The sequence below is a fragment of the Magallana gigas genome, chromosome 3 (genome assembly GCF_963853765.1).
Source record: "Magallana gigas chromosome 3, xbMagGiga1.1, whole genome shotgun sequence".
NCBI lineage: Eukaryota > Metazoa > Mollusca > Bivalvia > Ostreida > Ostreidae > Magallana > Magallana gigas.
Window position 1 is genome coordinate 32,852,766 of NC_088855.1, and position 13,940 is coordinate 32,866,705.

Sequence of the window (13,940 nt, forward strand, 5' to 3'; positions counted from 1 at the left end):
GCTATGTAAACAAAGCGCTTGTTAACATTTTGAAAGTTTAAGTAAAAATTTCAGTTTTAAACCTAAAACGAACGTGTTAAACATTAGGAACTGTTTATCTATGCTTAAATAAATGAAAAAAAAATAGACAAATAATCTGGAAAAAGATTTTTTATTGGTATATTGAACCTATGTAAACAAAAAAAGGGCACGAGCCTTGTTTACATGACAAAGAATTGTGGGCCCTGTATCTTGCTTATAACTCTACGAATGACTCTCAAATTTAATTTGATCATTAGAAATGCATTTCCGAAGCATGGTAAATAATAAAAACATAAAAATAAAATTTGACCAATCGTGACCATGCCCCTTTAATATTTTTTAGAACTCATATAATTTACATCTGAACAAGTTCCAAAGGCAAAATTAAAATTAGACAGTGTATATCAAAGCTCAGAGTGTATTACCTTTGCATGAAAAAAAGATAAAAATGTATAAATATACAGCAGCAAAATACTTGCTAAAAGACAAGCTTACAATAATATTGCTCATGTACGAACTGAAAAAAAATTATATTTAGAAAATGTGTCTTGTATATAATGTGCTGTCACTTTTGTTCTACTAATTTAGATAAAATAACATTATATTAAAATCTACAGTTTATTTTATTATAATCAAGCGTCAACTTTAATTAATAAAATAAACAATTCTTACACCGTTCATTGATGTCCGTTTTTGCACTTTAAGAGTTGACTATGTGTGGATTATTTCTTGATCAAATGAAACTAAAGCTACATTGAGATCATGAATTTACAGACTGAAGACGTCAAAGATATTGTTATCACCATGGTGACCTTTTTATATAATTTGACAATTGGCTGTTCCTTCTTTGAAAGGTTCTGGTCAACAGCAAAACAAATTACGTACTTTTACCCACTTTTTATTAATAAGTTATTAAAATGAATTAGATATATATGCTGTCTTTATTGTTTCATACATGCTATGAAGGTAACAAACGTAGGAGGAAAATATACATAACCCGTTTACTACCTTCATATTCACAATAAACACTAAAGATATCAATTTATTTTTTAAAACAATACGTTGATTTTCAAATGTTGATGTCTAATACACAAGTTTCAGACACAAAATTATTACTTTTGTACTGCTTTTAAAATGGTTTTTATCCTTTCGATTCCTACTTGTGTATCCTACTTGCTTAATAAGAACTACTGATCTACCCAGTTACGTGTAACGAATAATGTGACACTGTCAGTTAGATTAGAATTCAAGGATTGGAATTAAAAAAATGTATTGTAAAATGTACATGATTTTAACCAATAATCCAATCGTGATAAAGAGATTGAAACAATTAAAGGAAATATAAACATAAACAAATATAGTTATACACTGAACGCTCGGTTCTCCTGCGGTGTGACTGGGTTATTAGACACCTCCATTACAAGATACCCAATGACTCCTAACACAAGTGTAGATCCGATCAAACAAACTTTGTACAGGAGACTGAGTACGATGGAGGAAAAGAAGACAACACAAAGCCCCACTCCCTGACACACCCTGTAGCAGATGACAGCCGGCTCCTTCCGCGCAGCAGACGACACCAAGATACCTTCAACAGAGAAGAGCAAGGTAATCAAAAATGCAAAAGTCAGAGACCTGACTGGTTGCATTTGTTTGTTTGTTTGTTTGTTGTGTGTTTTATCTGCGGTAAAATATCTTGTATAGACATAGTATACAGTAGAATATGAGTAAAGAAAGATAACTCAATTTTTGCTGACATTAGTTATGTCATTTTATCATGGACTCTGTGAAAATTATGTCCACGATGATGAAAACTTTTGTTACATGGAGATGAAAGTTTCAAAGCTATATCCTCCGGATAAGGAACACTCAAATGTATACCGGTATAAGGAAGTCAAAAATCGGTTATTTTTTTAACATTCTGGAAACTTTCAATTTGTGGTAAAATTGAATCCCCTAACTAAACATACTCCTTGTATCCTTTAATAACAAACACCAAGTTTTGCGAACCTTTTTAATTAATGTAAAACACAAGCTAAATCTTCGTGATTTAACCTACTCCACTACAATACTCTTGTAAACTGTGTAATAAAATAACACTTAATCTTCACCACATACTATTAAAAAATAAATACTAATGAATTACAAAACAGCAGATAAGTATGTATCTAACTGTCAATGAGAAAAAAAAATATATGTAAATTTTATCATAGAAGGCTAAAACTAAAAAACGCAGTTTCTACCAATTTATTATGCTAAAACCGCTTAATATTCGTTCCCCCTGAGAAAAGATATAGTACGCGATCTGTAATTCAATTTATCGATTGCCTGTGAATCCATTCTCGTGTAAAGTCAGATTTGATAGAAACTTTATTCTAAATGCGACTCATTTATTTCCTCACAATTCACTCCGAACGACGCAATCAATTTCCCGGAAAGGAATATTTTTTGCTGCGTATTTTACAGTATTTTGGATCGGTGCCATAAAATGGACATTAGGCAGAGATGAAATTCTTTTTCAGAGAAGTTCCCTCTGTCGACTGTTTCAACTTGTCAGATGGTATTATTAATGCCAAGGCAGAAAGGGCAGTTAAACCATTATACATTTTGACAACATGATGAATGAAAATAAATAGATGTCAAAAATTTTGAATATCTTAATATTGAAACAAATGGGATAAAAGTTCCAGTAATTACGGCAACAGGTTCGACCTATAGAGACGGAACAAAATATATACTGCTTAGATAAAATGCATGATGTAAGTTACACAGATAAAAGCCTAATGTAAAATAAAATATGAATATACAATCATCTACATGTGAGCAGAAATGCTCTTCAAAACAACAGCCGAACAAATGGCCAAATTATACAAAATGGTTGCCCCTCTGCAGCACTTAACCAACGTATGACTTATGAGATATTGCTAATTGCAAGTGTAACTCTATCAGACAAGGAAACAAATGGAGGTGATATGGAAACAATATTGGTAAAGATAGATATGGGAACTATTTGGCGGTCCTTACCTTGCACTTGCGACTGCCAAACGGCATCCACGGCTCCCCAAAGGGACATAAATCCTAGAATACTGTAAACAGAATCAGAACGAGGCTCCCAGATGTAAAGCACAAGCAGAAGACCTTGTGTGACCAGGAAACCTTCAAAGAGTTTAAATGTACATGTTATTTCATTAAAAAATTACTCGCATTTCTACAGTACGTTTTAGTTCAATTTGCAGTTGATTGTATATTCACGAAAGGAAATCGACCAGTAACAGGGATTGTCGGATTTTTCTTTGGTCTCACAACATATACCCGATCAATAAGCTTCCTAAAGAAAATCTCACAGGAAACAAATTCATTTAAGCTAAGTTCCAGAGGACAGCGATCTATGATTCAATTCTAGTTGTTGTAAATCTTGATTAAACCTTATGCACCCCTTTTCTTTACTTAAATAGATAATATAAATATGTTTAGCTTCAAAGTAGAATAATGTTAGGTCATTTGATATATACGTCACGTGTTTGAAATTTAAATTTCGTTAGATATATAGATATACACGTAGTGCAAAATGGCACCCATAACCGGTTTTTATTATAATTTTTCTTACATTAACATATACAATTTAATTTTCACGCAAAATTGTTCTTTGCTTTGCTCTTCAATAAAAAAAAATGTTCATTTATCATTCAAAGAAAACAATTTCTTAACAACTTTATTCGCCATTTAGATAGAACTAATTTGCACGAGAGAATGATATGGTACATGATATATTAACGATTTAGAATCATAGTATGCTTATAGAGTTGAAGGAGTGCTGCATCCTGTAATATGATGGAACGGAAAAACAATGACCACTGTGCCAGATGATAATGCCAGTGCCAAGGTAATAAACTCTTCAAGCAATGTCATATCAGGTGACATATTTGAATATTCTACAAATTGCACTTTTGGCGGGAAAACGTACGTGCGGATGTTTTAGTCTTGAGAGGTATGATACACATAAAATCCATCAATTGTAGCATCTGTTTCGACTTCTGCGGATCGTCATATAGTGTATACTCCGTATACTATTGTAAAACTCTGATTTTGCAAATCAGTCAGAAAAGCTTAACCAATTTAAGCATTTAATTATGAATGAGCATGTTAACATAAGATTTATAAGGTATTTTAAATTTATTTGTATCAAGGAACTAAGCAATTGTTGTGTCACCATGTCTCCGTATTAAGAAAAATCTTTTTTAGATAAACTTTTAGGCATATTTAATGAAATGTTTATATCACAAACGGCGTACCAGTGAAAATCGATATTTGTATGATAAGGATGTATATAATTCATTGGCCGTTGTTTGCATAGATATGTCATAATATATAGTGATTCATTCATGGTCTATAAAATCAATATTCATATTGTACATTTATGGCAAAATAATGAAACTGCCAACGACAGATTTTTTTGTTATATAACATTACACAATCATATTTCATTAAATTACATGAATACATAAATGCAAGTCTTTAAAACAAAAATTATTTTTCTACTTTTAATATTTGGCACCTTGTTTGTGCACTCAGTGTTGCTAACTAAGACCTTTTATTATTGCGTAGATACATTCAGTACTATATCCCCTTACCTTTCAGAACAAACACAACTGGTTTTAGTCTCTTCTGCAGTTTTTCAATGATTAACAACATGGCCAGCTGAGAGGTTCCATAGCACATCATGATGTACCCAATCATTCCCAGTCCTAATGTGTTCGTCCCGTACATCTGGAAACAAACAAAAATCAGCATTATGGTGGTTATGGTACATAAACATTTTTGAAAGTCTTGTGGTTACACTCTTAACAAAACGTTTCGATTATGTTGTTGTATCAAGATTATCACTAGATCAATTCAGATGACCCTTGAAGCATTCGAGGGAAAATATGAGCTCGATGATCGATTTAAAACCATGCTTTTGTAAAACTTTGCTGGATCTTAAGATTAATGGGTTGGTGCAGCAGACTTAAGATAAAACAAAACCAAGAAATCTGTTAACGACGCTTAATAGCAAGGGAAATCTTATTGTGGAATAAAACAGAATGTTAAACGCAAAACCAATACAAATCGTGAACTTCAGTCTCTCGAGGACCCATCTAAAGACTCTTTATTTTACGAGCAAGAACTGTTATGTGTCATGTGGGTCTCATTATTTGAACGAAACAAGTTCAGTCTACAAGACACTTAGCCCTGTTATAATCCAAAACGTTTCTGACAGTTTAACGCCATTGGAATGGGTCAATGAATATTCATATAGCACCCTGATGCATTTACATCCACATCGTGCTTTTTCGTAAAATCATATAGCTGATCGGAACATGTAACCCGAGTCTCTTTTTTTCTAGCCTTTCTGAAAGAAAGTTTCTAGATATGTAGAATTAAATCAAATTAAAAAATTGGCTGAAATAATGAGTGTAATGAGAAAGTATTTTTCATTTTCAAGAGAAATGCAATCTTAAGATTCTTAAAAAAAAACAAATATTTAAGATATCTACATCCACAACATAATGAAATATCCATCACACAATGACAATAAGAAATGAATGGAATCTATGATGGAAAAGCAAACTTTTAGACATCAATGATGATGAAAGCACATGTACATATATTGCATCTAAGGTAATTCAGATACATATTATTTTTTGGGCAAAAACGTGCTTAATGTAATATTTTTAGAACCAGGCAAAAGGTCAACGGCATACAGAAATAAAGCTAAGCTGGAAACAACTCATATTTAGTGGTACATGCATAGATAGCAATATTTTTTATGTGAATGCGAAATAGGATACGTCATATGTTGTCTCATTGGTCCCTTATTCAATTATTTTAAGGACTATCTTTACACTACGCCTTTGGGTAGTTAGGGGTATCTGCAGTTAAATATAACAACGGGGGAACTGCAATGTTATGATGCAATATGTACAATAAATGTCATAATTTGGAAGAAGTTTAAATATTCAGCAAATAAGATTTGATTAACATAATGTTTTTGAAACCTTTATTTTAATGCACCATTTTTAGGTAATAGTGATAATTGTATTTTAAGCAATATTAAATTAATTTCAGAGCTTTTGTGTGAAAATTTTACTTGCAAAAAAATTGGCGCGAGCCATATTTTGAAATTGCACAAGATAAAACTAAAAAAAGCCCACTATTTTCCAATACAGTTATAAATATGCGGTGCTTACCTTCGTGACGTCACTAATAACAATGGCTTGCTGCATACCAGTAAATGTCATCAATAAACCAAGCATGAGAAATGTCTTTGTTCGAAAAAAGCTCGAAACATCGCAGATTTTATCCCAAAATGGTGTTTTTCTTTTGTTTATAATTATGTCTGGCTTCCTCAGGCAGCATCCTATTAGAATGACTGAACAACATGCCAGACACAAGTAAAACAACTTTAAGATTTGCAAATAATCGAGTTTTTCAAAATCCTCCGCAAAATAACGCATAAATTTCTGGCCGAAATCTCCGTCGTAAGTCACGTGGAACTCTTCTTGACACATAGAAGAGTTATTACATATGGTTATATGGTTTTTCTCGGTGGGAATTTTGGCATGACTGTAATTATCATCAAATCTTAGAGTAATGCTTTGCATTAAATTTCCAAGAATCTGTGCAGTATGGCAAAACACGACAAAAACGCTCTGAAATTGATGAATCGAACGTTCTATCCTAATTCCTGTTATAGTTGAATAACTCGTTCCGTAGCTTCCAATTAAAAGTTCTTGAACCGACCACAAAGGGGCCTGAAAAAATCCGAAAAGCACTGACATCGGCAAAAGCGTCCAAAATGAGGGAAACAGGTTAGATGTCACAAAGAATACATGTGAAATCAAGGAAAGTAAAATTAACCCTTTCGGTCGAGCATTTTGTACCAACCACGGCGAAATCATGCAACCAATTACAAAACTTCCATATATAAGTCCTAGTGAAATTGTGCCAAGATAATAGTCTGAAAATATACTGGTTTGAATGTTTCGAAGCGGCAAGAAGGACATAAAAGCCAACATTAGTCCGGTACACAAAGCGACAAAATTTTTCCAAACGGAGCCTTTAGTGTGCGTTTTCGGTGGCCCCATGTTTAGGTTTTCTGGTGTTCCGTCAGTACTACGAAGCCGCTTTAATTCCTTCCATTCTTCGCTGAGACTAGTGGGTCTCTCCGCCCGATGTGACGTCACCTGGTCGTCTGCTTTAGACGACATTGAATTATCACTGACATTCTTTTCTCTCTGTCGGCCCCAGAGCATGGCTCTCATCTCGGCGTGAGAAACAACGTCTGTGATTTGGTCTTCGTCCTCGCTCTCCTTCGCCATCATTTTTGTTTTCAAAATTTACACACTGACCTCTGCAACAGAAATTTAAATTTAAATGTTACTTACTTTGAAGATTACATCAACAATAACCCAAGTAATTATATCACTGATAACGAATGGATACCATCGGACGCGGTTATCGGGAAACTAACAAATTCCATACTCGAACATTTTTGTGTGTCTGCTGCAGCAATCAATACAACGCTACAGTTTTATGCTTTTGAAACCGGGAGATCTGAGATCTATGACGGCCATTTTCACTATGAAACTCATTGATTGAACAGTTCTGCAATTAATGTTGCTTTGGATCCACTATTAAATGGTTATGGAAAATTAGTTTGCGGTTCACATGTAGCATGGTATTTTGGCATTTTCATTGTTATTTCAATTGTGAGGAAAAGGCCTAAGGTCAATCAAGAGATATTCGATAATAACTTTCCATTACAGTGACTATAAAATAACAAAATTAATATCAAAGTGTGTGTCTAATTTGATTCTATAATGTCTTCCTCTAGCAATGAATTATGTGCTCCGAGCATAGGATTAAATAACTAATATCGATGACTTAACCCTTCACAGCTACTTGTAGTCCAATTTATATCGATTCTAATCTGCAAGTACACAAGTTTGCAGGTAAATGGAGTCCCAAAGAATGCCCAAAATCTAGAGATCCTCGGCAATTTTTAATCAAATTTTCATGATTTCAATCAAGCATCGTGCAGACTTCCTAAGGGGAACTCTTCCTTTTTTATGCGGCAGCGCAGAATCATCATCTTTGCATGTCGTGGGGAAAACAAAACAGTAGATCGGGCAAGTCAGATTTATTGATTCAATGCAAAATGTTAACGAACAGAAATCCCAGAGGAGAAACGGTTTTAACTATGGCGATTGGTACTTCTCGAACCACGCCATATTCAGGGTGTTGAACTCTGACACAAATAATGTTAAGGTGGGCAAATTGTGACGTCACTCAAGAGATTTCTGGTGTGATAGAACGACACGTTAAGGACAGGAAAGAAGGAAAATTCCAAAATTACCATACGGACAAGTTCCAGTTTGATATTGTGGATTTGGACAAGATCTGTACTTTGCATCGCGATGGGATCGAATGCTAATAAGATATATTGACTAACAAATGGAAAACTGACAGCCAAATGTAGCCCCAGACGGGAAAGAAGCCTTAACGTGTAATGTTTCATCATTTTTTATCTCTCTGTGTGAGACAACCAGAGAAATCTCATTATGCTGTCAAAGCTCTAGGTTCATACAAAAATCGCCTCGTTCATATAACACAACTAAAAGCTAGATATAATAATGGAAGAAATGGAGCTTAAAATTGAATGTGATGTTCTTGTGTACATGTATAATTATTCACCGTTTCAATAAATCCACAAAAAGCGACTTGAGTACCACAGATTCATCATATGGTCATAAAGCCCATATAAGGGCGTTTTTATTTAATTTACAAAAGTCCTTGTCTATTTAGAGGGTTTATCAAAAATCTAAACTTATACAAAAAGTGAATAAGGTAAAAAATAATCAAGCCAAAGTCTTAATTACATTCTTGTGTTTTCAAGCAAGTTAATATGTTTCACATCCTGTTTCCTTGTTGCTTTAAAAGCTGCATACAAAATAATACGTGTTTGAAATTATGTTTGCTGTTGCATAGTAGTTTAACTAAAAGTAAAATCAAAATGATGACAACTTGTTTGAATAAACTTTGAATTTACTAGAACATGCACTAGCTTTCGGTCCTATTCTCATGCTGCAACATTTTTGCTAGCGTTGATCTAAAAATAGAAACCACAATACGTTTCGATGTTAACACAAGATTACGTAAATTCTTTGAAACGCCCCATATTGTAGGTAATTTAAACGAAATAACAATTACTTATATTTTATCAGCTCTTTGAATTAATACGTTATCACACACGCTAATCAGTTTAGTTTCCTTCTTATACAAAACATCGAACACAAATGCATGCTCTCTCTCTCTCTCTCTCTCTCTCTCTCTCTCTCTCCGATTTTTCCAATAAGCATGATAATTGAATCACTTACTTTTATCAATCTTATTTTAACGAACTCATATACTGTGGACCGGTAGGTAAGCCATCCATTGCTACACAGTGCAGCGTATTGAGAGATGCAGCTTTCCGAGGAGGTACTTCCGCACCGTGACTCACACAAGTCTTCCCCTCGTTAGTCGCTGGATCTCTGGATGTGTAGCCCGATCACTCCTCCTGCAGTGATCTAGAGCACACAAAAAAAATCATAAAACCCGGAGAGATCATTAAAGTTGGCTTGAATCGATATATTGATCCGTGACAGGTAGCCGGATGCTATTAGGTTGTACTGTTGAAATGTTAGAGATGATACTTAAATTAGGAGAATGAAGTTGTCAAAAGGAATGGGTAAATACTTGCGTATTTGATATGCTGCATCATTAATACAGGTAGGGCAGGTGATGCAATGGAGAAATACTTTCAATGTAAAAACGGAATGAGGTTTTTGGCATTAGTGCGATCAAATAATGTTTCCAACAAGTTCAGAACAAAATATACTTACATGTAAGGCTTAGTTTGTGATTAATAAAATAAAAAGACAAGTATGTCTCTTAATAAAAACCTTGACACAGTAATTAAGGCAGCTTAAATTAATTATAGATCAATATTGGAGGCCATGTATGTATTTTTTGAGAGGAAATAGTCGATAGTCCTTTGTAACATGTTAAACAACAGCCTTGTCGAGTGCTGTGTATTCTTTGCTGATTCATTCCTTCGATATTATACCAGTTTTCATGATATGAAAATATTGTATACAGGGTTTAATATTTTCGCCCCGCGTTTTTCGCTTTTCTACAGTTGCAAACGGTTTCGCCCCGTTTTGAAGCCGCTCAATCTTTCTAATTAAAACTGTAAATATTTGTATGAAAAAATTAAGATTGCCTAATAGGGTTAAAGGGGCAAAAAAGAAACTGGACGACCTTTCGTTCTCATTATTTTCATGGAGAATGCAGGACATTTGGTCATATTAGACATGTGTTGATTTAAAATAATTTATTTTATAATGTGAATATTTATTTTAATTCATTAACTGCTGATGCGAACGTGGCAATGCATAAGCATTGAAGTCGATATTCGTTATGCGTGTACATGAATTTGTTACACAATGTACCGTATTACATCATGCATCTTGACTGCACAATATTGTTGAACGCAAACAAGTAATACGAAAACATAAAAAAACTGGCTAGGTGAAATTATTGTAATAAAATGCTGTTTCCACCAGTCTCAAAGAGTGACAGAAATAGTAACTTTGACAATGATTTAATTCTTCCCTTGCATGGCATCAGGGGGAGCATATAGCTGGGGAACACATTAAGCAATTTAAGTGTTACTATATGCCAAACACCTTCGAAGTTCTCACTGTGATAAATATTACTGACAAGACATTATTCTATAGGTTAGGAACTTTTGAAACTGCAATATTGTTTATTTCACCGATATACAAATTCTTAATTCGAGGCGAAAATATTTAAGCGTTGTAACCATACGCAGTAATATTGTTAAAAAGTGAAAATATCTTGTGTCTTTTTGGTATTTTCAAGAAAATTTATATTTCTCTCATGAACACTATGTATGCCATACTGACCTACTTCTGTGTGTATTATCTGACAATAAGGTTTGCCTAGATGTGTACAACAGAAAGGCCAAGTCCACATGTTAAGTGCACTTTCCTATCGATCTTCGTTATTAAATTAGGCTATAACAATATATAAAAATGATCTGTTTGAACTAGTTTGTTGTTGTTAATTTCTTTTAAAGTCAGCAATTATATAACAACTCTATCGTTTCAACTTCTAAAGCTTCAGCAATAACTTACCAATTATTCATACGAGACAATATCCTGTTCACGGACGCGCCGAGTCAATGTACATAATGTAGGAAATAAAAGCTTTCATCAGGAACAAAACAGTTTTATTCTTTCTAAATAGATATTAGGGGAAGAACCGTCATTTGTCGTTTTTAACAAACGTAATATGTAACATTTTATAGGATTTGATTTGCCGAGAGCATTGGAGATGTTTGGTCAGGTGCTCTTTAACCTTTCCCTGGATTTCAGAGGGAAATGTTTAGTCTCCAATTTTCTTGACCGCATTTTTACTTAACACATAAACTTCAAGCAGGCAGCTCTTCCATCAAATAGAAGACTCGTTCTACCATCACGTGAATACTTGTGTTTATTTACAAAAGACTTTACTAACACCTTTTCATGGAAATTTTAAAATCTACGTTCAGAATCTTTGCCGTATTTTATGAAGCGTTACTAGTGGGCTTATCATTAAAAGTTTTTCATTTCTACCTACGATTTTCATTTTCAAGAGGAAATAGATCGAACACACAATTAATTGATTTACATATATTAACATCTACCATGTATAATTTCCTCTTTTTCTTACGGAAAAATATAGTCAATTCTATTACACATCGAATGAGACCGGCCAAGTTTTAAGGTCTGAAATTCCCTATTTGAAGTCAAAACAATTTTTCTCATTTCATTTAAAATAAACATACAGTAATCTCATATTAAATAATTGAGAGTCGGTATTCGTCCCTGTTTTGTGAAATCGTATTTTTAAAAAAATAATCTTTTTTGATCCATCGAAAAAATATTGGTATTTCGAGGAACCTTCACTGTTTGTCATTGGATAATGCATTCTCATCTGTTTTATAAACTAAACTAAACATGGAAAGTCATCATAGTCTATCAGTGATTCTTACATTGTAAAAAAAAAAAATACCGTTTTCTTTCCATAATCTTTACTATCGTTTGTTCCTTTGTCTCTGATGTGTAATCGTGACTCAAAACTTCGTAAGAACTTAGATCCACACCTTTAAAGTTGTTTGAATTTAAAGGGACTTGGACACGTTTTGACTTAAAATTTTCAAATTTTATTTTTCCATTTTCAATGTTTTTGCTGATAAATATAGAAGTTTATAATGCTATGTCGAAATTTGAAAGTCAAATATCAAATTTTAAGCAAGATACAGAGTTCATAGTTCTTTGTTTTGTAAACAAAGCTCAATATTGTCATTTTTTTTTTTTTACATATGTGTTGTATTGGTGTAAGTATCGATCAAATGTAACTTTCTTTTGTTAATAATAGTATTTAGGAAGATATTGAATTAGTTTAACTTGTTTTTTTACATGTCTTTTTCTAAGAAATGCTAATTTTCTACATTACATTTTTGGTAAACAACTATAAGACTCGAGCTTTGTTTACATAACAACCAATTATTACCTCTGTATCTCGCTTGTAACTTGACTTTAACATTCAATATTTTGGTCAATCATTTAAAATGCACCAGTTAACCATTTTATACATAAAAAATCAAAATGAAATTTTTGATCTCAAATCGTGTCCAAGTTCCCATAAAGAACTGCGATAACGATTTTATGTTTCTCATTTATGTCGGGATCGAAATTTAAAATGACTAATCTAAAAAATTATAACCCCACTACATGTATTTGAATATGACAAATTGATCACTATATTTTCTTATTTTTTTGACTTCTTTAAATAAAAATGATTTAATAATTTGGAATCTACAATATCTTAAGATGTTTTTAAAGTAATCTCACAAATTGTAGCATTGTTGTTCTTGAGAAAGTTTTAAAACATTTTCCTTATATATTTCTTTAACCCCTCTTGCGGCGCCAGTATTAGTCCGTGGGTCACGATTTTAAAAATTTAGAATCTACACTATCTTAGAATGCTTGTGTAGTAATATCACAAATTGTAGCATTGTAGTTTTTGAGAAGATTTTTAAACATTAACTCTACTTGTAAAAAAAATAGCGTATTCGTATAATTATAATAAAATATCTTTGGACCAGTACTTTGTTGTCATTTGAATAACAACATAATTCTACTATCGATGAATGAAAAAAGTGTTAATCGACAAAATATTTGATGACTCAAACAAACGACATGACCCAATTTGTAGACCATTTCATGTTAAAAAAAAATATATTTTATACATTAATTATTCAACACATACATGTATATTACACTTAAAGAATCTTTTACTTACGCAATTGCAGAAAAAGATACAAGATATGTAGATATGATACTGTTACTATGAACGCAACTGTTTTAAAAGGTATTTGCATTCATTCCAAACCGAAAGTGGAAAACCCATACTCTCGGGTCTTCCGGCAACACTCGAAAACACACCTCGATTGTATTGCATAGGCGTCCATGACAACCACCTTTGTATCAAACTTGATATAAATGCAACACACTTAACTATATGTTGATATGTGCGCTACACTTAATTTTTTTTAATAAATGATATACATGAACCCTACAATATTCCATAGAAGTGGCATACAAGGCTGCCTAGCCGATTCTTAATTTAAAGGAATGCGACTTCATTTTGTATACAAGTTTAGCCTTTTAAAAAAAGCTTATATTACCGTCTTCAGAGCAAACTCTTAACAGAAATAAGATATCAAAGACAATTTAATTATTTTTTATATAAATGTCACCTCCTTCTTC

At 32.9% G+C, this 13,940-nt stretch overlaps 1 protein-coding gene across 4 annotated transcripts; it reads right to left on the bottom strand.

The window, feature by feature from the left end:
- Nucleotides 1-135: 135 nt before the first annotated feature.
- Nucleotides 136-13,620, bottom strand: LOC105337301 (protein unc-93 homolog A). 4 transcript variants are annotated; one of them, XM_011441964.4, is made up of 6 exons: nucleotides 13,474-13,620; nucleotides 9,438-9,629; nucleotides 6,249-7,411; nucleotides 4,653-4,788; nucleotides 3,046-3,177; nucleotides 136-1,609 (listed from the first exon to the last, which is right to left on the bottom strand). In XM_011441964.4, the coding sequence occupies exons 3-6, from the start codon at nucleotides 7,380-7,382 to the stop codon at nucleotides 1,383-1,385; spliced, it is 1,629 nt and encodes a 542-aa protein (XP_011440266.2). In that variant the 5' UTR covers nucleotides 7,383-7,411; nucleotides 9,438-9,629; nucleotides 13,474-13,620; the 3' UTR covers nucleotides 136-1,382. The 4 variants fall into 4 exon arrangements, with proteins under 4 accessions (XP_011440266.2, XP_019926608.2, XP_065935426.1 ...); XM_020071049.3 differs by lacking the exon at nucleotides 6,249-7,411 and having other exon boundaries at nucleotides 13,474-13,617; XM_066079354.1 differs by lacking the exon at nucleotides 13,474-13,620 and having other exon boundaries at nucleotides 9,438-9,730.
- Between the last annotated feature and the right edge of the window lie 320 nt (nucleotides 13,621-13,940).

Coding starts and splice junctions, on each gene's coding strand:
- LOC105337301 (XM_011441964.4), bottom strand. CDS start 7,382: ATGATGGCGAAGGAGAGCGAGGACGAAGACCAAATCACAGACGTTGTT. Junction 3,178..4,652: donor AGTTGTGTTTGTTCTGAAAG/GTAAGGGGATAT, acceptor AACTCTTTGAAG/GTTTCCTGGTCACACAAGGT. Junction 1,610..3,045: donor TTGGCAGTCGCAAGTGCAAG/GTAAGGACCGCC, acceptor TCTCTGTTGAAG/GTATCTTGGTGTCGTCTGCT.